Below are 26,552 nucleotides of genomic sequence, written 5' to 3' on the forward strand. Positions count from 1 at the left end.
TTTTGTCGCAATATGCATGTGTCGAACATCTACGTACACGAACGACAAGGCTGTGCATTCGACTGTGCGCCTACGTTTGCGTACACTTAAAAAACAGACTATACTCCAGGCTTAATACTTCTTTCAAACCTCATTCACACAGTACTTTGGTCCCAGAAAACTCCCTAAAATTGGCAGACAGCTGTGTGAATGAAAACACGAAAATGTTCTGGGATCGCTCCCGGAAAGAGGACCTAGTAATATTCCCGGAAAGTCCTGTGTGTGAACAAGACGCAGAAACAATGCCTTAAGGGGCTTGCCGTAGTGAGGACTAGCTTGTCATCGCAACAATGAAGTTATGGTTCAGCCTTTTAAAATGAGGGATTTAACAGATGCAGATTAACATTCACGACGAGAAATGACTGGACTGAAGCAGAGATTAGGGAGATCGTCACTATCAGCGCTAAAGCTGAGATCATTCAGCAATATAAAAGAATAGCGAGTCACACGCTCATGAGCTTATAATAAACAAAAATGCACGTGAGTCAACGCAACAAACATCGTTCAGATCTTTAAAATGCACATTAACATTCATGATGAGAAGAGTTTAGGGAGCTTCTCACTATCAGCACTGAAATCGTTCACCAACTTAATGAAACGGTTTGCGATGTGCTAGTTTATGAACGAATCGGAGGGAAAAACCGCATATGCATGGTTTTACTAGAAATTTCATTAGAAAATATTTTATCAAGTGCACGATTACAATTACACGTTTCATTCTGATGTCACGCGTCTTTACAAGATCTTTAGTTAGTGTGTGTGAACGCATGAACAGGTTTTATGAAAACTTAAATCAAATGATCTTGGGACAAGTCCCGGGACACATTATCTGTCTATTTTCCAGAATCTCTGTGTAAAAAGTAGTGGTTCTTTTGTTATCAGTATCATGAGCAAACAGAATTGCAGTGATGACACAACATGACCTTAGTTAACAGGACGCTTTTATCAAACCCATCTGTGGGTTAACTCTCTCTAAACCCCTGAATAAATTTATTGAGCTGCTTACGTGCTTACCGACTCATTTGTAAAGAACTAACTCTTATTTCTGAGCATCACAGATGTAACTGATGTAATACACCATAACTAAACAACTGAGGGTTTGTGTTTGGCACTATTTAGAACTTTATGGGTGTGTTTTTGAATGCAAATGAGCTGATCTCTGCACTAAATGGAAGTGGTGTGGTTGGATAGTGCAGACTAAGGGGCGGTATTATCCCCTTCTGACATCACAAAAGGAGCAAAATTTCAATGACCTATTTTTTCACATGCTTACAGAGAATGCTTTACCAAAACTAAATTACTGGGTTGATCTTTTTCAAATTTTCTACGTTGATAGAAGCACTGGGGACCCAAATATAGCACTTAAAGGATTAGTCCATTTTCTTAAAAAAAATCTAGATAATTTACTCACCACCATGTCATCCAAAATGTTTGTGTCTTTCTTTGTTCAGCCGAGACGAAATTATGTTTTTTGAGGAAAACATTCCAGGATTTTTCTCATTTTAATGGACTTTAATGGACCCCAATACTTAACACTTAACTCAACACTCAAAAGTTTTTTTCAACAGAGTTTCAAAGGACTCTAAATGATCGCAAACGATGTATAAGGGTCTTATCTAGCAAAACGATTGTCATTTTTGACCCGAAAAATTAAAATATGCCTAAAAAATAAACCACAACATCTCATCTATCTCCGGTCGTGTGACGCGCAGCACGACCTCACGTAATACGTCATCACGTCAAGAGGTCATGGATGATGTATGCGAAACTATGCCCCGGTGTTTACAAGTGTGGAGAAAGAGGACCGTTCCAACGTTGTTGTGTGTTGAATGATACTAATTAATGTCTTTGTGTCAGTTTATTGTTTAAAATGGTCCGCAAATGTGCGTTTCATATATGTAACACGTGACCTTTCGAAGTCACTACGCAAATAAGTGAGGTTGCGCCGGCGCGTCACAGGACCGGAGATAGCTAGAAGTTGTGGTTTAAAAGTGCATTTTTTTTTCTTGTCAAAAATGACAATCGTTTCACTAGATAAGACACTTATGCCTCGTTTGGGATCGTTTAGAGTCCTTTGATACTCTGTTGAAACTGCATTAAAACTGTTAAGCGTTGGGGTCCACTAAAATGAGAAAAATCCTGGAATGTTTTCCTCAAAAAACATAATTTCTTCTCGACTGAACAAAGAAAGACATCAACATTTTGGATGACATGGTGGTGAGTAAATTATCTGGATTTTTTTTAAATTGACTAATCCTTTAAACATGGAAAGTCAGATTTTCATGATATGTCCCCTTTAAGTGAATCCTAAAAGTGAAAAAATTATATGCAACCTGTAATACTGAGGGAAACACAAACATGTAAAGTGCACCTCTAATGTCCATCAGGATCATTTTTTGGCCCACCTAATTAAATTTACATTGTCACTATGTGTAAGAAACGCAAGCCAAACAAACCAATTTCAATGATGACTGAATAAAGTTGTTGCATATTTGTTAAAAAAGTTTCTTTTTGTTTCTGAAAATAATCTTTACTGTATCCTCTTCTCTTTTGTTGCTTAGCTGAACATCTCAAAACTCCAATAATAGATTCAGCTGTGGGCTGTGTGTCTTCAGCATGACCTTCTGAAGAGAGACACAGATGGGTACATCATGTTTAACTAATCCCCTCTATGTGACATTGTTCAATTCCTATATAGCATTATTATTAATGAACATAATGTATAAAGTGCTTAATGCAATGTTATAGCTTTCTTTTATAAGTCTAAACTTAACTATGTGGTCAGATAATCTCCTGCTGGTGGAGTGATGCATCATCACAAAACTAACACACATCAAGAATAATAAAACTAATGTGAAAATGACCTCATGAGAAAAACATGGGATTTAAAATATGTTCCCACATGAACCAAATCATGACCAGTAACAACATGAGTTTAATAAGCTATAATCCTACAGGATGGAGGGAAATGTGAGACTTTGTGCATTTCCATTAAAGAGTTGCGCAAAATGGCGTTATTTTCAAAAACTATTTCGAAATGGCGATGTTTCCATTAACCAATGTTATGCGACTAAAACGTAATGTTGTCAAACACCTCTTCTGTCTTAACCAAACATACGCACTATATTTAAAGAATGATCATGTGACTGTTACACACGTCAGGCGACCTGTAAATGCGGAAAAATAGTTTTGCGATAATTCCTTTTTTCGAACTGCCTAAAAAACCACCCAAGCATAAAAACATTTTCACAATATGTGGGAGTTTATGAGAAATCGACATGTTTCCATTGGCGCATTTTCGATTCGCTATTTCAATTTGAAGGGTAATAGAAACGCAGCTAATTTCGCATAAACTCTATGTTTGGTTGGAGGACAAGACAGAAGAGGTGTGTTCGACTTCGCGTGTCGTCACAAGAACCGACATGTGCATGACATCAAAATACCGCAAGAGCGTTTTGGGAGTTGACTGCTCTGTAGGCTTTTAAGACGCACTTGCAGTATTTTTGATGTCATCTGCATTTCGGTCTGCGTGGGATTGTATGCAAAACAAATTTGTGTTTTAGCGCATTACATCGGTTAATGAAAACTTTTGCAAGTTTTTGTCGACATTTTGAAAGTAACGCAAAAGTTTTGCGCAAATCGCAGCTACTAATGTGTTTCCATTGGGCACATTTTCAATTTGCGCATTTTGAAGAATGATGTAAATGCAGCTACTGTGCAAACAAACAAACTAAATGGGAGAACATTTGTTTTTGAAGGAGCATCCTTATAAATGCATGCCTTCATCTAAAACGTATTACTGATGTATAATGATAAAAAGGTCAATCCTGCTGTTTTGTATGGTATCTGTTTGAGACATTACTGCACACATGAGTGAGTATTTAGGTCACAGAAGACAAAGCCATTAGAGACAAAGGCCATTGACTATTGGCTCAATGCAGTACATAAACAAACACCAGCACATGCACTTAACACAAAACAACATGTATCTGTTTAACAAATCTTTAACCAGCTTACAGAGCTAAAGTGATGTGGGACAGGCATCTGTAATAATAACGTCATGACCTTAAGATGTCCCAACAACACCCTCATCCTAAAATCTGCTTTAGTGCTACTGAACGCCAGTTGAACTTAAAATGGTTTCGGATTCTCTAAAGTAAATGCCACCCTTGCAAAACTCTTGTATTCAGCAAGAACAGACATATGATATGGTCTTAAATCTCTCTTAGATATATGCGATTGTACACACAATCCTCAAAGGAGCCGTTTATAAATTGGATGCATAAAATGCTTTTTAAATGTTGTAAAGACTTGAAACAAATCTTGAATGACTTTCTTACAGTTGTAAGATTGAGAAAGAATGATTACACTAAGACGTCAGTGAACACTTCCCATTTTTCACTCATTCAGCAACCGTCCTCTCTTACAGATGATTAAAGCCACACATTACCTTTGGCCACAAAATTCCATTAGTAATTGATCCAATCAAAAAAAAAAAAAAAACAGCTGACAGGTAAGAGAACGAATGAAATCCTGAATACTTCAAAGACATGCAAAGACAAACCACAGCACTGAGACTGAGCATGTTTTTCATGAACAAAATCCCAACCTGTCCTGACAAATAAGCCCCAAAGCTTAAGAAACACCCAAGCATGATCCAACAAACTGAAACTAAAGAATTCTGTGAGCCCACAGCAAAAAGTATTTTTTCTTTCTTAGACACTCAGTTTGTTTTGAGAAAGGATACTTTGTTCAAAGTTTAAATGCAATAAAGTTAAACTAGCTGGACCGTTTGAAGTCTTGGACAGACTAATGTTGTCTGGAGGCCTGATTTTTGTGACCCTGAATTCAGATTAAACTTTTCAGGGTTCCCACACCTTAGTAAACTTCAAATTCAAGGACCTTTCAAAGACTTTCCAGGTCCAATACCCTCAAATTCAAGGACTAAATATGGGGACACATTTTAAGTGAGAGCAAGGTTACATCGTGTTACCTTTTAAGATACATTGTTACAGTTCCCTTTCAAGGGAACTCACGCTGCGTCACTGCTGTGACACTTTGGGGACGCCTCCAAGGGTAAGTGCATCTGAATGTGTATATCAAATTCAACCAATGACAAAGACGGTGACACGAGAGCCAGGAAGAATATCGCTATCTGAAATATTGCCAAAGACGGTGTTACAGGGACGCAGGAAGTATGGCAAGGGAGACGCAGCGTCTCGTTCCCTTCTCAAGGAACAACAGTTACATACATAACCTTAGACGTTTTCATGTGTCAAACACAACTATGCAAAAAAGCATTTTGGTATGAATCAACATTCACATACAGAAGATATAAGCATTTAAAGCAAACAGTTTAGCACATGTGCTTAAAAAGTTTAGAATTTTTATGATATTATCCTAAACTATACAGGGAATAATATGGATTTTTTTCCAAGAAAAGTTATTGCATAAAATATATTCAAGCACTTTCAATGACCTGTATCTATCTATCAAAAACTTCCCAGGGCCTTGAATTTTTTTCCCTCAGATTCACAAACTTTCAAGGATTTCAAGGACCTGTGGGAACCATGACTTTTATAATCTCATGATTCACATTGATTTTAATCTTTGACCTTAGATGATCTTACTCAGACAATATTAAAGATTTCAAGATTATATTTTTACTGAATGTTCTTTACATTATGTAGGATTAACAGTATATCACAAAAATGACTTTAGCTGGGTTGAAATCAATGAGTGAAATAAAAATTTTGATGTTCCTAATCTCATTGTTAGATTATTAGAGCAATTCCAGCGTTATGGATGTGATATTTGCAGTCCAAACTTGAAATATAAATTCTCATAGATTGCATTTTTACCAATATATTGGATAATCCATTTATATTATTCTACACCCCTGATGATGACATCAGAAAAATATCAGTCTATAATCATGTTTACTAAGATGAGGGAAGAATGCATCTCTTAAGGCCGTTTCACACGGTACGCAGCAAAATCGCCACGCAGCTTCAGCTTTTCTCTTGTATTGGAAACTTTATGTGCATCATTTAGTGCAAATATGTTTATCTTCAACGGTGCCTGCCATAAAGTGCCATGCCCGGAGAAGGTACAGGATTTTGGGTGCACGAGTAAGGCATGTGGACCAACTCCTCTTCACCTCTGTAACCACCACCATTTTGCCCCTTTCCGCAAGTTTCCTATTGAAAAAGAACTAAACACTTGTGGTTGCAACGTACTGTGTGAAACACCCTTTATGGATCTGACAAAAAGGTTTTTGGGATATAAAATGTGTATTAATTCTGTGAATTAAAATGCAAAACCGGAAGCAATAATACCCAACAATTGGAAGAGGAACGGCTCTTCAAAGATTATTTTATATTTATTTACATTTTTGTATGCACATTTATAAGGACAAAAACTGCATTATGGACGTGCCAGTTTTATAATAATTTAAAACTTTTGCAAGAGTATTTAAATCACAGAAACATTGACATCGGTTAAAAACGTAACTTTTCATGATAAGGTTGACATTTGCATGGAATTGCCCTTGACTTTATCCTGGATTTTACAGTTAACATATGTTAAGGGAACCAAAGCTGTGGATAAAGACACACCCTGATACTGTCACACAGGACATTTGTTTTTGTGGCTGGTGTCTCCATGAAGACCGTTTCCTGTGTGGCAAACAGCTAAAAATGGTTTCAAATGAGGAAGTTCTCAACTTTACTCGACCTTAACATGTTTCCCTTTCATTTCATCTCTTGGAATAAAAACTCGCCTTTCCAAACAAAACTGTGAAAGCGCTGACAGTGCAGTTTCCTTTTCAAATCAAGGTCAGCATGAATGTTGATATATTTAGATGTTATCCAAGCCTTAAGCTAATGGTCCTAGTCAACAGACAGTAAAAGTCTACATCAGAATATTTCAAATATATCAAATGACATACTGGATCCTTAAAGCTCAAAAACAGAAGGTAAGATCTAAAGCCAAGCTTATGAACTGCAAGCTGCTTGTGAACATCAGTTCAAATAATACAATTGTGCATGACTCCAATATAATAAAATTAGGAATGATTCTTCCTTTATCTAATGCAGCACACAGACATGAGCTTTGGTACGGAAAGATTTTGCATAACTCAAATCTAAATCTGTTTCGGAAAGGATGTGAGAGAAAAAATAGGATATTCAGCAAGAAATCCTTGTCATACATTCAGTGTGCCAGGACTTTCCTGACACTATAGAGATTTAAATAAAGCCCTGCTATAAAGACTCCCATTTATAAACAACAACCACCTACCATCTCATTACACAACAACACAGCAGACATTAACAGCAATGTCAGTCCTCTCAAATCCTATCCTATATACCAGTGGTTCCCAAACTTTTTCAGCATGTGGCCCCCCTTGTGTACGGTGCATTCCTTCGCGGCCCCCCCAAAGAAAATTTCTGACAAAAAAACTGTTCTAAAACTCAACATTTTAATAAAAAAACATTAAATTATACAAAAAAGTAGTGCTTTTGGTTAGTAGCCTTATTTTTTTAGGGTTAATTACACAGAATTCATGATAAATTAATGTATTTCATAAAAACTGGGGCCCCCCTGGCACCATCTCGCGGCCCCCAGTTTGAAAACCACTGCTATATACTGAATGCATCTTGTGTTTCAATTGAAGCCTTGCAACATTGTGCAACATTTAAGTTTAAGACAAATATGAAAGCTGAATAAAATAAACATCCTATTATACTAAAAACAATGATGCTTGCCCACAACATTTTTACACAATCTGAAACCCTTCAAATTTAAACATTCATCCCCACGCCTCCTGACTGACTAACAAAGCAATGACTTTATTTTGACATCAGTGGGATGAGCTGGATTACCTTTATCTATTGAGAGTAATGCATCATCACTTAAACATAACTATAAACACATGTAACCATATTACTATGCAAGTTATCAGAAAAAGGAGTTAGATTGGAGTAAAACAGTAGCACTGGATCTCTGAATGGCTTCCTGAACACCAGTATATGTTAAGATACACAAACGGACCATTTAAGGTACATAATAAAAATACAATCAAAACAATGAGTAGAAGATCTAAAAAGTCCAAGAAAAGATGCTTTAATACAGTATCACCAAAACATTCAAGTGACTTTACTACTGTACCTTCAGACATTGGGTTATTTTGGTTTCAGGGTACAGTATTCCAGTGGGAACGCTGTAATTAGGTTCCCCCACATGAAAGAAAATCACAAGACACGTGACTGAGAGACACACCTAATTATGATGTCATGTTTAAACACCGAGCAGACCGCAGGCAGATTACAGGTGTCACTACAGATGACAAATAATCATCTGTTTCCAAAAGATTATATTCATTTTATGCTTGTTCTTTGAAGAGATCTAGTTTAACCTGAAAATAAAGTTTTAGGATTTAAAAATATGAGAATTTAAAATACAAATATTATTATCTCTTATTATAATTAAAATGTATTGCTAATCTCAATAAAGTGAGATTGGCCAGGTTAGCTCCATGTTTTTGAAATTCAGGCTGAAAGTTTTGGGAAAAAAGCCTTGAAAACTTTCCAAAAAAGCACACGTGATGTTTTCTGGAACATGATCAAATCATACAGGATAAGATGAATCATCAGGATTTGGCACAAAGTTGTGGACTTCATGCCAGCAAAAAATTCCGACTTCGTGTACATTTTTCAGCTGCACTTTTTAATCAAACCTGTAAATTGATAATGTTGTGCAATGGAAAGTGTTTTACTGCATTAAATTAGTAAAAGGCGAAATACATGGACAACTGTATGCAGTTAAGATTATCGGTTTAATGGTTAACCAGGATAAAAATGTCTAACAATTAGTATTACCACGTCATTTTTTTAGTGCGTCCTCACTATTAGTTGCGACTAATCGTTTGCAGAATAAAGGTTTTTGGTTACATAATATATGTGTATGTACTGTGTATAATAATTACACACACACACACACACACACACACACACACACACACACACACACACACACACACACACACACACACACACACACACACACACACACACACACGCATGTGTATAACTAAGAAACATTTGCATGTGTACATACATGTTTATATTTACATATAATTTATATTATATATAAATATTTATTAAATACATATTTTTTTTCTTAAAATTATACATGTATGTGTGTGTATTTATAAATACATTTTTTTTTACACAGTTCACACACATATATTATGTAAACAAAAACTTTTATTCTGCAAACGATTAGTCATGACTAATCGTGAGGCAGCGCTAGATTTTTAAATTTCTGTTTAACAGTGCCGGTGTCACGGATCGAAAATTCCTTTCCAGCATCAACCAATTTAAGCAATAATGTAAGACAAACATTCATTCACGTCTGCTCCCATGTGTTTGTGATGACTGTGCTTCACTGACTAAATTTAAATCCAAAAAATTTTCACATTTAGGAAAATCTTGCATGTTTACTTAATATTTCTTTAGACAGATCCATCTTTTCTATTTATTGTCAATTAAATGATATTATCTGATGAGTTTAAAGCTCCTTTCTATTCGGTTTGTTTCTTCTGTGATTGCTGTGAGCGCAGGTGTCGTGCAGTTTACTCCAGGGTCATAAAGTTCACCCGATTTCTCACAACATACCCAGACAGACTTGCTGATTTGTCCTGTGTTTATATAAAAATCCGATTAACTCACTTTTGTTTTATCTGAACTAGATGAACATTTATCTCATGACCCCAAATGTACCATGATTTATGTTATTTATTAGATGTTTATGCAAACAAAAGCGCACTTACATGTAAAAACAAATTTAAACTTGGTTGGCATTTGTACTTTTTTTTACATTTCACAAAACCATGATAAAATTGATATCCGTGGTGATTTTGGTTACTATAACCATGATGTACATTTTAATTCTAGAATGCAGAGGCTCCTGTTTAATAAACAGGGTGGTTATTTCATCTGCACCCTTACAGTCATGTGTATAACAAAATCAAGCACACAGCCATTTAATTTCCTTAGACAAACATTTACAACAGAATGGTGCGTACCACAGCCCTATTGTGCACGAGGGCCGTGTGTACAAAGAAGCGGTTTACCGAGCCAGGTGTAGAATAAATTGACTGAATAAATCAGATCAATTTGTACTTTTGTACCTCACTGTATTTTGATTTACAAATGAAAAAGGTATTATTATATAACAATTATACCCCAAACATATATGCCAAAGGTGAGTGCCAGATGTTAAATGAGTTATGTATTTAGATACCTGGCAGTATGTTGTTGACTGCTGTGGCGATGTTGATGTCTTGCAGGTGGTCGAGAGTCTCCGTATGGAAGAGTCGTAGGGTGGAGCCTGTGCTGAAAGATATCCAGATCCCTACACCAGCTACTACCATGTGGGACACGATCATTCCCTCTTCCTGATGGGCCTCGAACTGACGCTGTCAATGGGACCAAAACACACTCAGCGAATGGTTGTAAAAAGTCTGGCTCATCTCTAAAGTAAAAAAAAGGTCCCTAGCTGTAACTGGGACGCTACCCCTTAAAAAAGTACACCTAAAGAGGTCATATCAGTATCTCAGAAGTATATATTGGTACCAAATGTATAAATATCTGTCTCTTTTTAAAGGTTATTGCCCCAGTGACAGCTCAGGACCATTTTTTCAGCATGCAATTTCAGTAGGAAATTTTGAGAGTCTATGACAAAACATCTGACTTTCTTTCTCCTATTGCAGGGTTTGTGGCACATTTAGGAGCTCCATACTGTAAGGTTTGTGTGTGATCATATCATATGTGACCTTCTATGTGAAACCACTTTAAAATTATGAGATCACAGCAGGTGTTTCTGTCCGTATGTGGTGTGAAAGAGTGTTAAGAGAAAGCGACTCTTTCGCAAAACCAATTACATTACAACATTAGATCATAATGATACAAGGCCACATATATCTTTACATAAGCACATAACAGCCTTATTTAGCCCATTAGATATCCACCATAACATCAACTAGACTGTACATTGTTAGATCCTTTGATTCGATTGAACATTTTCAGTGCAAGTTGAAGAAGTATCTTGCGTATAGCTGTCCCATATGCATTGAAATGTACGTTTTGTGTATTTATATGTATATGTGTTAGGTGTATTTATATGTATATGTATATGTATAAGTGTTTTGTCATTTTTGTATTGTAAAGCATCAAGGTCAACACTGCACTGTAAAAAGTGAAAGTTGAATCAACAAATAAAAAATTAAGTTTTGTTCACTTTAATTTTTCACTTAAATTGAAAAGTTGTATTAATTAAAAAAATTACAAAAAACTTAAAAAATTGGTAACACCGAAAATGGACTGCAAAAAAATTATTTTCAAGAAAAAAATTTGTAGTATTTTAACAAGCAAAAAAACCTGCCAATGGGTTAAGCAAAAAAAGCTGGAACATTTTTCTTAAAAAAATTCAAATTTGCTTAGCCCATTGGCAGATTTTTTTGCTTGTTTTATGCACAAAATCACTTAAATTTGATAACTTTGGTCAGAAAAAATTACTAAAAACATAAAAAATTGGTAACACCGAAAATGGACTGCAAAAAAAATATTTTCAAGAAAAAAATTTGTAGTGTTTTAACAAGCAAAAAAAATCTGCCAATGGGGTAAGCAAAAAAATCTTGAACATTTTTTTTTTTAATTCAAAGTTGCTTAGCCCATTGGCAGATTTTTTTGCTTGTTTTATGCACAAAATCACTTAAATTTGATAACTTTTGGACTTTTTTTCTTGGGTCGTTTTGCTCATCAAGAAAATACATCTTAATTTAAGAATTTTTAGATATTTTTACTGAAAACAAGACAAAAATACAAAAAAAAAATTTCTTGAAAAATTTTTTTTTGCAATGTAAAAATTGTCTTAGGTCATTTTTCTCATCAAGGATATTCATCTTAATCTAAGAATTTTTTGATATTTGTACCAAAAATAAGAAAAAAAATAAAAAGTAAGAAGGTCTTTTTTGTAATGTGACCAACATAGTTGTTAATGCACTGCAAGAAAATGACTTTCTTGCTTAGTATTTTTGTCTTGTTTTCAGTACAAATATCAAAAAATTCTTAAAATAAGATGCATTTTCTTGATTATCAAGTTTTTAGGCAAAAAACATAAAATTTTATTAAATTTGTGCTTCAAATGACCAAAAATCTTGAATTTCTTGAATTAGGTGTTTAAGAAAAATGTAAACTTATTTCAAGATTTTTTTTTCTTACCCCATTTGCAGATTTCTTTTGCTTGTTTTAAGCACAAATTCACTTAAATTTGATATTTTCTGTCTAAAAACTAGACTTATTTTCTTAGGTAATTTTGCCAATAAATCTTGATTTAATTCTTAAATATTTGTGCTGGAAACAAGAGAAAAATACCAAGTAGGAAAGATTTTTTGCAGTGTGCAAAAATAAGTATGAGGCTGTAAGTGTTGCCCTACCTCAACAGTGTGTGTCTGTGTGCTGATGATGAAGATTTGCCCTCCTGATGAAGCCCAAACGTGCTCACCCACCACCAGCAGGGCTTTCACCGGCAACACCCCTAGCTTCAGTACACGGGACCCTGCCTCGATCCAGGAGCCGTCTGTGAGAGAAACAAGAGGACCATCACATCTTAGCATGCACTATAAAAGTTTGATTATAGCACAGTGGTCTCTGCAATCCAGACGTATAAGAGCTGGTTCGACCCAGGTTACGTCCCGATCCCACACCCCTTTCTCATCCAATATTCCCCTGTCAACTTTACTTTGTTATATAATAAAGGGAAAAATAAAAAATGACATTAAAAAAATTATACCAATCAAAATTTTGCTTAATCTTACTATTAGGCTTTGATAATGCATTTGTACATTTTTTTGCAGTAAATGTTCCCTATTCACCCGCTATTGGCAGGTATAACAAAAATAAATTTTGGCCTGACTACACCCTTATTCGGAGCACCATGTGTGCAGGTTTCCTGCAGAAATATCTCAACCTCACAGCTTTCACAGTGCAGAATAGAGGAGTATTGAGTGTTTGTTTAGGTACGGATACAAAGGAACTATTCAGGAGATTTTGAGGTGGGAAAACCACCTCACATTGAAGCATAAGTGAATGAATAATTGACAAAGTACACCTAAATAACAGAGAAAATGAAAGAATTTGCTCCTGTGTCTGTTTCTGAGACATTACTGAGCTGATCTTTATTCAGGACTTGTTTATCTTAAGAGGCTCTGATTACGTAACACAAGTGCCTACACAGTATTCCCAAATTCCCCCCCGTCTCTCTTTGTATGCCTCGCTCTGATTCAGAGACACTTGTGATGAGAATGTTTGGATAAAGAAAAGCATTGGTTTAATGAGGGCACATTTTACTGACTAAACAATCAACTGTATTGTCATCATTGGTGATGAGTCTTACAAATGACAACAAAGGCATGGATTTGATAATGTAACCATCTTATTGTGTTTTATTAGTATATCTATCTGGATTTCCTCAATATTAAAGGCACAATATGTAGGATTTTCACCACTAGAGGTAGCTATTTCACAAAATCAATAAAAAGGGCGAAGCTTAATGACGTTCTAAAGGAGATGTTATGTTTTAACCATCCAGAGACGTATGGAATTCACTAATAATGTCCACGGATAAGGGAATAAATTAATGTTTAATTTCCTGTACGTGTGATCACATCATTTTATGCCATCGTAATGAATTAGCTTTAAGGCACAACAGCTGCGTGTTAGTTGCTGTATAAATGCCACATGGTCCACCTCTACACAGGTATTTTCAAAACCGAACCTTTTTATATGCGGTTTGGTCGTTCGTCTATACGCAAGCGCAGTATCAGCTGACTGTAACTGATTTTTTATAGGTTACAGCGTTGTCATGAAGCCGGTGAAACTGGAGTTTTGGGCCTGTGATGGGGAAACTCTGCAATGGCTTCTGATTGGCCAACATGTCTTTACGGTTAGTGATATATCGCCATCTGTTGGTTTGGCATGCTATTGGCAGTGCTTTATACCAGGTTTTTGTTTGTTCGTGTAGACGCGGAGATTTATATAAATACCTGTGCACGTGTGAAAAAAAATTCTTAGTTTTTTTGTCTTGTTTCAGTAAAAATATCAAAAAATTCTTAAATTAAGATGCTTTTTCTTGATGAGCAAAACAACCCAAGAAAATAAGTCTAGTTTTAAGACCAAAAATATCAAATTTAAGTGATTTTGTGCATAAAACAAGCAAAAAAATCTGCCAATGGGTTAAGCAAAAATAATCTTGAAAATTTTTCTTAAACACTAATTTCAAGAAAAATTTGCTTACCCCATTGGCAGATTTTTTTTGCTTGTTTTATGCACAAAATCACTTAAATTTGATGTTTTTGGTCTAAAAACGAGACTTATTTTCTTGGGTTGTTTTGCTCATAAAGAAAAAGCATTTTAATTTAAGAATTTTTAGATATTTTTACTGAAAACAAGACAAAAAAACTAAGAATTTGTTTCTTGAAAAACATTTTTTGCAGTGTAGGTCATTTTGCTACTCAAGAAAATACATCTTAATTTAATTAGGGCCCGAGCACCGAGGAGCAGGCCAGAATGGCCTGCACCGAAAGGTGCGAAGCCCTATTGTTTTTGCTCGGATTTATTATTTTTTTTTTATTTTTATTTTTTTTTTTCGTTTCGGGGCAATTTGGGGGCCTTAACATACTCAAAAACTCTTGAAAATTGGCAGAGATGTCAGAGTCGTCGGCCATTAGGACCCGGCAAAGGCTGGAACTCGGGCGTGGTAAGGGAGCTCTGTAGCGCCCCCTGTAATGCAAAAACAAACATTGGGGCACAGATCGGGCAAAAATTTACGCACATGTACGAGACTTGGTACGCATATAGATCTCATCGACCCGAACAACTTTCACCCTCTAACATTTTAGCTCCGCCCAACAGGAAGTCGGCTATTTTGGATTGTTTAAAAAATGCATGCATTGAACTTTTAAATACTCCTCCTAGAGGATGCATGCGATTGACACCAAACGTGGTAAACATGATGCTGAGACATTGTACTTGCTAAATTGCGAAGGGATTTTTGATATCTCGAACGGTTCTGCCATGGGGAGGCGACGAATTTATGGCGAATTCAGAGAAACAGGAAGTGTCTAATATCTAAGGCAAAAAATATCTTATTGTGATGCCATGCAGGGTGTTTGTTCGTCTGAAGATTCCGATCGCATCGATGTGCCCATTGTGACTCCCGGGTATAGCGCCACCACCAGGCGCCAGGAAGTGTGTCAGTCACAAAGCTGGATTTTTTTGACAGTTCCATGCGATGTTCTTTTAAATACTCCTTCTAGGATTTTCATGCGATTGACACAAGAAGTGGTCAACATGATGCCGAGACATTGTAGATGATAAATTGCGAAGGGATTTTTGATATCTCGAACGCTGTTCCCATGGCAACCTGTCAAACTTTACTTTCATTTTAAAGGCATATTTAAGCCTTACAGTTCCATGCGATGTTCTTTTAAATACTCCTTCTAGGATTTTCATGCGATTGACACCAAAAGTGGTCAACATGATGCCGAGACATTGTAGATGATAAATTGCGAAGGGATTTTTGATATCTCAAACGTTGTTTCTATGGCAACGTGTCAAATTTTACTTTCATTTTAAAGGCTTATTTAAACCTGACAGTTGCATGCAATGTTCTTTTATATACTCCTTCTAGGGAAATAATGTGATTCACCCCAGAAGTGGTCAACATGATGCCGAGATATTGTAGATGATAAATTGCGAAGGGATTTTTGATATCTCAGACGCTTTTCCCATGGCAACGCGTCAAACTTTACTTTCATTTTAAAGGCATATTTAAGCCTTTCAGTTGACGCCGATGTTCTTTTAAATACTCCTTCTAGAATATTCATGCAATTGACTCCAGAAGTGGTGTACATGATGCCGAGACATTGTAGATGATAAATTGCGAAGGGATTTTTGATATCTCGAACGCTGTTCCCATGGCAACGCCCCAAACTTTACTTTTATTTCAGGCATATTTAGGGCTCTTGGCGTGCTTAGATTAACCTAAAAGTAGGCACACACATCAGAGTTGTAGGCTGTTAAGTGTGCACAAACAGGTCAGAAATATGCGTGTTTCTTAAGTGGCTCACTAGCGCCCCCGTTTGTCTAAAATATGGGGTTTCTTTTACCTACAGTCCCCAAATGTCTCAGTAACAACATTAAATAGCCCACTAATATTTACCCACTTGATGCCCTTGCCCACCGTGCATCGTTTTCTCGGACGCACTGTGTAGCGGTAAAAAAACGTGCGAGGGCCCGCCATTGCTGCTTGCAGCTATATTTTTATTTTATTTTTTTACTGAAAACAAGACAAAAATACTAAGTAAGAAAGTCAATTTTTGCAGTGCACAACCGGAAACTGAAGATAGCGCGGATATTAAGTCACTAAAAGGGAAACAATAACAAGAGATACAAGAGATGAGCCATTATTTAAAATACAAATTTCTCTGGATTTACAAATCCTTGGGAACTTTTGGGATAATGTAAGTACACAACTACATGAAATATATCACACTTTGCAAGTGGTTTTTGGATATTTTATAACAAAAATCTTACACACTAAAGTGAATTTAAAGCTATGAGTCATTTCTGTAACACTAAATCTTTCATACTTTCCCCTCATCTGTCATTGGTTGGACAAACAGACAAGAGATAACCCTGTCCCATACTTGCAATATTGCTTGAAATACATTATTGCTATATCAGTCTCGTGAACAATCAGCTTATTTAAAGGAACAGTATGTAGGATTGTGGCCAAAACTGGTACTGCGATCACAAAACTTGTGGCTAAAACTGGTACTGCGATCACCCAACTGGTGGCCAATACACAAAATGACAACATAAACATCAGTTGAGGGCTGCAAATCCACTCTTTAAATGACAAAATCCTGGCCGGACCACTGTTGTCAGTGATATAAGTATTTGAAATGAAAATGATTTCTTAATGTCTAGTGACATATCAGAGCCATTTTATGATTAATTGATATAAAATTCTTACATACTGTTCCTTTAACAATAAGCTTTATTTATCTATATTTATTAAAATCAAAGCTTTATGTGGCAGAAAACCGGAGCGAGAGTGAAATTGAGTATGAGAAAAACATCTGTGGCAAGAATTATTGAGAGCAGAGGAAAAATATTTCTAATGTCTCACTTTCCTTCCAAAGGACTGGACGAAATGCTTTCAAAATACTGAGGAAAATCAATGTGGCCTGCAGATCGGGAATGTTTCTGGGAATTTTACACTTGGATATCAGACTCAAGTGACTCGTGATGTGGATAAAATGCAGGTGTGAGGTATGTGCTGATGACCCTGTTCATAGTCTGGAGGAGGAGGTGAAAGAAGGAAGATAAGAAGTGTAAGGAGAGAAAGTAGAAGTGTGAGGAGGAAGAGAAGAGCTCTGTCATATCAACAGATAAACTCATCATCCAAATTAATTCCTTCATGTAATGCCAAAAACAATCCCACACATTAAATCATGTGAAGTAATATGATTCAGAATTACAGTAACAATATAAACCAGATCTTTGCTGAAAGAAATATCTCACCATCAGCCCTCGAGTAGACAACCAGGGAACCGCTGACCAGTCCTGCGTACAAACGGCCGCTCCTGTATACCAGACACGTGACGCTAGACTTATCCGGGGAGAAGAAATGCTGCAGACGGACCTTCTTCGAGCGCTGGCTGCTCTTATATACAGATATACTGAAGAAGAAAACATATAGGATTAACTTTAATAGAGTAACAAAATGGAGATGCAGGCCAGGTTAAGTAGGATCTCAGCTGGGTGATGTACACACCTGCCTTCCTCCATTCCCAAACACACAGTCGGCATGTCATTGGTTTTCCAATCTTCAGGGTTTCCCTCTCTGTTGTCCAGAGGCACGTATGTCATGCAAAGTATACGTGACTCAACGTTAAAGCACTCCGTCACTTTGGGATTCGAGTTCTGCAATGCCACAATAGACACCTGGCCCATGTGATTGGTGCAGCTGGCCACCTGATAACAAAGAGATGAGTGCTAATGTCAAAATACAAACATAATTCTAGACAGAGCGCATGTGGTTAATAACGTCTGTTTCTAAAACACAAAGATGTCTCAGGAGGTAATGCACAGGTGATTCATGGGATGCCGGCTGTGCTCTTAAAGGGGTACAGCCCATCACGGCAGGCTCTTACATGTCTCTGAGAGCCTAGGGTTTTATGGCTTTCTGTTCAGTGAATAAAGAATAAAAGCTTTTAACGCAACCACAAGCTCACAATGAAACACAGAACAAAGGCTGTAGTGTTAAACGATGCTTTTAGGCTTCAAAAAGAGGAGCAATAACATACTGCTTTAGGTCAAGCATGATTTGGCAACATGGACAACACACTGACATCATCAAACTCTTTCTTCTAAAAAGAAATTATAGTTCACCTAAACAGAAAAAAATTGTCAGTATTTACCTGCACAACTTTTCAGGGTTGCACAATATTAAAGAAAAATGCGATTGAATGTGAAAGCATCACTCTCTTCCTCTTGTCAGTGTCTCTGCAATGCAAAAAATGAATTTCAAGAAAAAAAATTCTTAGTATTTTTGTCTTGTTTTCAGTAAAAATCTCTAAAAATTCTTAAATTAAGATGCCTTTTCTTGATGAGCAAAACGAATTTAGTGTTTAAGAAAAAAATTCAAGATTTTTTGCTTACCCCATTGGCAGATTTTTTTAATTTTTTTATGCACAAAATCACTTAAATTTGATATTTTTGGTCTAACTAGACTTATTTTCTTTGGTCATTTTGCTCATCAAGAAAAAGCATCTTAATTTAAGAATTTTTAGATATTTTTACTGAAAACAAGAGAAAAATACTAAGAATTCTTTTCTTGAAAATAATTTTTTTGCAGTGTAGATTTTCACTGCAAAAAAAATGACTTTCTTACTCAGTATTTTTGTCTTGTTTTAAGTAAAAATATCTAAAAATTCTTAAATTAAGATTTTTTTAATGACCTAAAAAAATAAGTCTAGTTTTTAGACAAAAAATATAAACTTTAAGAAAATGATTGCTTAAAACAAGCACAAAAAAAATCTGCCAATGGAATAAAAAAAAATTTCTTTAAACAAATTTACTTTTTCATAAACACTTAATTCAAGATAATTCTTCTAATTCAATTGGCAGATTTATTTTGCTTGTTTTAAGCACACAAAGTATATTTTTATTTTTCCTAGGTCATTTGGCTCATCAAGAAAATAAATCTTAATTTAAGAACTTTTAGTTATTTTTACTATAAAACACAAGACAAAAATACTAAGTAAGAAAGTCAATTGTTTGCAGTGCAGTGGCTCGGACTGAATGCACTTCGCCAGGGTTCGTACAAGTTTTGGAAAGCTTTTTTCAAATACGACACGGGTACACCTTACATATCATTTCTTTTATGGGAACTTCCCCTGGAAAAGCAAGCCAACACGTCAATCAGCAGAAGAACGAGAACCGAAGACGCTAGAAGTCTCAGGCATCACTTCACGCAACAGCTTTATTTTATATCGAGTCAACAATGGCAATTCAGAAGAAGTGTGTTTTTGGATGTAAGGACGAGTAAGCCAGCCTTATGGAAACAATAGATATAGTTTGTTTATGCGGGGAAGCAGTGGAGTTTTGTGTTTGTTTAACGCTGGATTTCGTTGAAAAGTCCCAACCGGGTCATGAGTTGCATGTGGTTAGTAAGACTTTTGTGTTATGTTGGAATTTGGCGCGTTAATTCATATAATGTAAATGGCATGAACATGTAGTGAATCAGAAGTTATCCAGTGTTGTATAAAGTGTTCCTTGACTCATGACTTGCTCCTCCCGCAGCACGTGACTCCTCTTTTTGAATGTTTCCGTGCGTTATCAGAAAGAATCGCTAGAGCTGATCTGTTTTATATAAATCTGATAAAACTAAAGACTCTTCAGATATATGAAGGATGTAATACTACTCTATAGATACTCAAGATTAGCATCAGATTTGCAGAAACAGCGTTTGTTAAACTACAGTACAGTATAGACCTTATGTGAGACTAACCCAAACACAGCCGTGACCCATAACAGGCAGATCTGCAGTGCTGTCATTGTTCACATGTGGCTCAGGGTTGTGAACTGCACATTCCACCTAAAGTAACACAGACACACATACACACGGCTATCATTAGACGGCTTTGTGCTAATACAATACAATATGATAATGAACGTCATGGTACGATTTAAGCATTCACCTTGAACTCCTGTAGTTTGGACATGACCACAGCCATCTGCTTGAGCAAGAGAGGATGGTTTTGCTTCCTCATCTGATTACCATCATCTTCAGCACAAAACCAGCCCTGAATATTGTCTTCCTCTGCCCAAACAAATTAAATCCAACAAATCAATGACATTTCCAAATGTGTGCTTCGGATGCCAGTTTAATAAACCTTTTCTCGGCACAGATGCTCAAAACCTGCCGATGCTTAATAATGATTCATGCCTTGTGCAATTTAAATCCGGTAGGCATAAAAATGATCTTTTACTTAGTAACCTGACTAAAAATTGGCACAGCATGAATTAAAGTAGATACACCGCGTTAAGGTTTTATGCATTGTCAAACAAGAGAGAATGATTAATACAGTGCAGGATATGGAGACTTGAGAACAGGAAGTGACACGTACGGAGAGCCAATTTGGCCATCTGCAGATTACTGATCCATGCTTGCTTGATGGATGGACTGAAAGTGTTGAAAACCGCGTTGAAGAACGTGGGTCTACCATACCTGAAAAATATATGAAAATAAAAAACGAATTTTATTGCATGCGAAAGCAAAAGAGTATAGAAATATCTCAGCACAGTTTCAACTGGGCTGGAAACTTCTCAAAACAGCTGGAGAAACACCCGGTGTCCCTTCCTGTTTATCAGTGACATTACAGGATATGATGTAATACTTGGACAGAGTCAATGCTATCAGTATACCCCTGAACTTTAGCAGCGGCACTATAACACAGGTCTTTAATTGTGTAGGGATAGCAGATAATAACTAGAATTTAAAATAGCCAAGACATGGAGACTAGCCTATTCCCATTGCTAACAAAAAAATGTCAACGTCACACATTTTCCAGCATTTACAGTGTGTGTGTCTGTGATTTATATTATCAGAGGAATTACTTGGACAGCTGGTAGTATAAAGAGATGCTCGTATAATCCAGAAACCAAAATCCAAGCATGCAAGCGAATAATCACTGTGTGTATGTTTGTGACAGCTGCACATTTCAAACCTCATGATGCTAAACAGGGTGGATAATAACAGCACATAAATATCTATGGGATCTGATTAGGGACGGAGTCATTTAAATAAACAGTTCAGGAAGCAGAAGACCCAAAGAAACCAAATAATGATCTGCCTGTCTTGTATTTAACAAGAAAAACAGCCAAAATCTAATTAAAGCATTATGGGGAAGGGTTTAGATTAATCCAGGACTAGTCTTTAGTTATATTAGGACAAAAAACAATACTGTTCTGCATCCTGATACAAACGTTAGTGCAAGTTGTTTTTAAATTAAGGTAGCTCAAACATGCATTTTAGTCTGGGACTTCTTGTTGCTCAAGAAATACAACATAGAACAATACTTACATTTTATTTATAACAATGGTCATTAAAAATGACTTAGACTTTCGCTAGGTTCGAAACCACCTACTTCCATACTATATAGTAGGCGAAAATCAGTAGGCGAGGTGAATAGTATGTCCGAATTCATAGTATTCGAAAAACAGTAGGCGAAAAGTACCCATACTACTTTCTGCAAGATTTGAAAGTGTTCATTTATTGGACAATTTACTACACCGTGACCCACCGGTTTCAGACGCAGGGTTTGACTTTATTAACTAAAAAGTTTATTACATGAAGAATGAGTGATGTCAAACATACTTGTCTTGTTTCCCCGGTAACTGCAGCTGTATCCTACATCTGTCAGCGGCCCGAATCTCCTCCTCTTTCTTTAAAATTAGGCGCTGAAGGCCTGAAACCCAATCCTGAGCTACTGCACCATTAACATTCTGGATAGAGAGAGAGAGAGAGAGAGAGACAGACAGAGAGACTGCATGGTAAGAACGGCGTGATATGGTTTCAATATCAATCTGTCTGTCTATAAAGTGTTCACTGGTAGAGAAAGATGAGCTCCTCACCTGATAATTGCCTTTCAGGCTGCTGATCATGGTAGATATTTGGTTCACCAAACCCAGGTCATGGATGAGGTTCTGCAGGTCCTGGTACAACTGTCCTGGACCCATATATAACTTATCTGAAAAGCAACACATACTATAGCATAAAAAAGGTGAATTATGCATTTTATCCAAAGTGACAGGGAATTGAAGGTATATATGAAGAGTTTGATTCCAAAACGCAATAAACGCCACTTTTGAAAAAAATGAGTTACCGCCGAAATCAGTATTATATCAGGTCAGTATTTAAAAGTAAATTCTTAATTTTACGCAAAATCCAATATCAGCCGTCATCTTTTCTCCCTTTTTCCCAAAACGCAATAAACGCCAATCCTCCTTTTCCACAGAATGCAATAAATCCGCTCCACAAATTACAGCGCACCATTCCAGGCAATGTAAACAAACAATGGCGGCGCGTTGAGTACACAGAATCTTAGTTTTTCTCATCTACTTTGTACTTCGTGATCAACAAACAAACAAAAACAAGATAATACTTTAATAGCATTGATAAACCTTTGGTGGTTTTCTGTGATGGGAAAGAAACGTAAGCCATCAACATCTAATAATTTATGCGAGAGGCACTCGGGAGACGATCGCTTGTTCTCATGACAGCATCAAGCTTCTCTCGTGCTAACACATTGACCCCAGGGGATCTTATGATAAACGTTCCATAATTTTACTCAAAGTCAACGAGAATCACAGCTGATCGCTGTGAAAAATGTTAAGCGACGACGTCAAGTATAACCGCGCAGCAATGACAGTGTTCCTAATATGACAAAGTAAGTGTTTTGATTAATGCCATTAATGTTTATTTTTTTAATCAGTGTGTAACTAAATGAATATAAAATAGCAAATATTAATGCACATTTATACATTGATTGAATAGATTGATAGAATTTTGAAAAAAAACTTTTATTTATTGCATTTTGCAATTTTTTTGTGGAAAAAAATATTCGTTTTTATAATAAATCTTTGAAAATCATAAAAAAGTTATGGATTTGAATTTTTTATGTTTTTATAACCTAAAGATGCTATGTGAAAGTTTGTAACAGAAAATAGTGGTTTTCATCTTGTCACTTTCTTGGTATAGAAAACAAATTTTTACCGAAATTTGTCAAAATGGATTTATTGCGTTTTGGAACCAAACTTCTTCATATTTTTCTATTAGTAAGCTAGGGGTGACCCCGAATAGTCGAAGATTCGATGCATCGATAGGAGAAGCCTGATTCGACTACCAATCTCACAGTCGAATCGTCGCAGATGTGTTATGAAATGAGGATCATTCAATTTTGGCTGTATATGGGTGCACACATTATCTGATTTCACATATAACAGCTTTCTCACAATATATTAATATACTGCATATTATGATAATGCTGCAAATATTATGTGAAGTAGCAGCTTTCAATAAATATTTTTAAAATGCGTTAATAAATCCAACAACCCGACCGGGCTTCACGTCCATAAGAGGTTTCTATGTTAATAAACCATTGCCTCTTTATTTCTACATTTAAAAGACAAAGCTGGCAAATTATATTATGCCTTTCATTCTTTTAATAATTTCTATATTTTATTTTATTTATAAATCACTTTGGGTTATCTGATTTAACTATTTGGCTTGTGTTTTGTTTCCGTGCACTTGAGGCATTTGGCATATTTGTTCTGCACTTTGTTACTTCTGACCTTATTTTATTAAAAAAATTGTATTTATTATAAACGTAAATTCTGATCTAATTTAACTATGTAAATTTTGGATAGCTTTTCGTTGTATCGATGTTGCGTTATTGCTTGCTGGCCATGCTTGCGCATGTAATTTAGCCGAACGGGCTAGGTGCTCGTCTCATATTTAGGAGTTCATCAAACTAAACATTAAAAAACTGATGTTTTTCGACGAGTATAAGTTTTAAAATGTATTTAAAACAGAGGTGTTATCTTTTCAAGTTAAACTACAAAACAGGTAAGCCGTTTTTTTTTTATTTCGGTGATGAAACGGAAACTATCTGAACCAAACCTATTTCTGCCTGACACGAATGTCTTTCTTGTGATTTAATATTATGGTCGGTCGCTGTTCACTTTCAAATGATAGCAAAGAGATTCCTGAAATAAATAATATCATCCGGTCTTTCTGTATCTAAAGTGAATACAGAGATGATCAAAGTCAAAGCAAGCAAGCAGGTATTTCTGTGCTAAATAATAACACGTAATGTCTATAAAATCATTAATTTCAGTGTTTTTCTTGTTATAAATGAACGATTAATGAATTGTATATAAAGATTAGTTTTAATTATCATTTACAGTCACAATCACAAATTATTTGTCATTTCTCATTTGTCGGGTTTTTTGGTCATGACTGCTTTCACGCGCTGTCTCCAAATTAGATAAAAACACTGAATTGTAGCCGGAGTTTCCAAGGCAGGATCACCTTTTGTTATTTTTTTAGGTTTAGTAATCAAAATGTATTTTTGTGTGATGTTCTGTAGATCGTGGCTTTAAAATGTTATGAGGAATAATTAAACAAATGTTGCCTTACATTTTACCTTAAAAAAAAAATATATAAATGCATCGTCAGTTTTGTCTTCGTTTATTACTTGAAAGACAGTTTTGGTCACTTTATCAGAAAGTTGTTTATGTGTGCTGCTTGTGAAAGAAAATACAAGTTACCAATTTGTACCTGGTCTGGCCCCCTCCCAACCCATGCACACAAACATAGATGATTCGACTATCGGTCGACTATGGAAAGATTCGACAATTCTGATTCGAATATGTAAATCCTTAGTCGAGGACACCCCTATAGTAAGCATGTTCACTAGGATTCAAACCCATGACCTTTGATCTGAGCTACAGGAACACAAACTCTGCATCCGAAATCGCCTACTTCCATACTATATGCTGTAGTAGGTAAAAATCAGTATGCGAGGCCAGTAACATACAGTATGTCTGAATTCATAGTATTCGAAAAACAGTAGTCGAAAAAACCCAGATGTCCTGATACTCCAAAACATGGTGGATGCAGTATGTCCAAAATGTATTCGTACTGCAATAGGGCTGACACGGTTATGAAATTTAGCTGACGGTAAATTGCCTAATAAATTGTGTTGGTTATGACGATTAATTGCCCGTTTTAGTGCTTTGACGATTATGACGATTAATTGTCTGTTTTGTTGCTTTGGCATTTAATTCTCATACTTTTTTGTTTGTAATGTCTCATTTACACAGGCACTGCAGCTCCCCCTTGTGTTTTTTAGAGAGATGTGCAATCATTGCGGTGATCTGAAATAATCGCGATGAGGTCAAACAATCGTGATGAGGCAATTATTTAATCATTGTGTCAGCCCTATACTGCACCCACGTGCACCATTTTTGACAAATCTAGTGTTTTATTTTTAGTATGTTCCTCTTTTACAGCTGATACTGAATGATTACTTTGTGATATTTATAAACTAAATCATTAAACACAGATTCACATTTAATGTAAGAACACTGTGTGGCACTACAACGTCTCACCATCTAAAGAATTGTGTTAATTCTGACATCATAAATGAACATCTAAATGCTGGTTTGTTTTAACTCAAAAGTTTTAATCCAACTAGAGAGAGATGCACTGATATATTAGCCAATAATCGGTATTGGACGATTAAAGCGATTTTTACACATACTCGTAGCCGATATATCCTGTCAATCAAAAGAGATCAGGAGAACTTGAGCTCTGTGTATTGAAAATGTAAATAAACATCACTAGTTTAATGTTCAATATTAATGCTCATTATTTGAATGAATAACAAAATTAAACAAATCTTCAGAAATTAGTTAATGCAAGTTAATATAACCACCAAACTATTGGTATTGGCGTCGGCAGATATCAGTCTGAATAACCGGCTATCCGTGATAAATTTCATAACGCTGTATCTTTACTTTCAACCCATGGTTGGGTACAACAACCCAGCATACATGTAAGTTAATTTATAACCCAAAGTTTGGTTTTGTCCATATTTTACCCAACCGTGGGTTAAACACCCCAGGAGTTTTTTTAAGAGAACAAATATAGTCTCAAACAAAAGCTGCATTGTGCTGCACTACTCTTGCAAAATAAAAAGGTGTGGGCGTAGAGATAAAAATGTTGGGACGTGAGAAAGAGAGGGATAAAGACACACACAGATATGTTTCTTAAAGCAAATAAAGTTAATCCAACATTAAAATGCTTGAATGTGT

General features: G+C 35.9%; 1 protein-coding gene across 6 annotated transcripts in view; it reads right to left on the bottom strand.

The window, feature by feature from the left end:
- The window catches only part of arhgef10 (Rho guanine nucleotide exchange factor (GEF) 10), a 63,851-nt gene that overhangs the window by 4,044 nt on the left and 33,255 nt on the right, over positions 1 to 26,552 (bottom strand). For all 6 annotated transcript variants that reach the window (XM_065267511.2, XM_065267510.2, XM_065267508.2 and 3 more), the window contains 9 exons: positions 22,308 to 22,423; positions 22,051 to 22,178; positions 20,801 to 20,901; positions 20,372 to 20,493; positions 20,182 to 20,268; positions 17,944 to 18,143; positions 17,691 to 17,848; positions 12,539 to 12,681; positions 10,345 to 10,519 (listed from right to left, as the gene is read on the bottom strand). In XM_065267511.2, the coding sequence (XP_065123583.1) occupies positions 10,345 to 10,519; positions 12,539 to 12,681; positions 17,691 to 17,848; positions 17,944 to 18,143; positions 20,182 to 20,268; positions 20,372 to 20,493; positions 20,801 to 20,901; positions 22,051 to 22,178; positions 22,308 to 22,423 (1,230 nt within the window). The remainder of the gene's footprint in view (positions 1 to 10,344; positions 10,520 to 12,538; positions 12,682 to 17,690; positions 17,849 to 17,943; positions 18,144 to 20,181; positions 20,269 to 20,371; positions 20,494 to 20,800; positions 20,902 to 22,050; positions 22,179 to 22,307; positions 22,424 to 26,552) is intronic.

Source organism: Paramisgurnus dabryanus, chromosome 17, assembly GCF_030506205.2.
Source record: "Paramisgurnus dabryanus chromosome 17, PD_genome_1.1, whole genome shotgun sequence".
NCBI classification, from domain to species: domain Eukaryota; kingdom Metazoa; phylum Chordata; class Actinopteri; order Cypriniformes; family Cobitidae; genus Paramisgurnus; species Paramisgurnus dabryanus.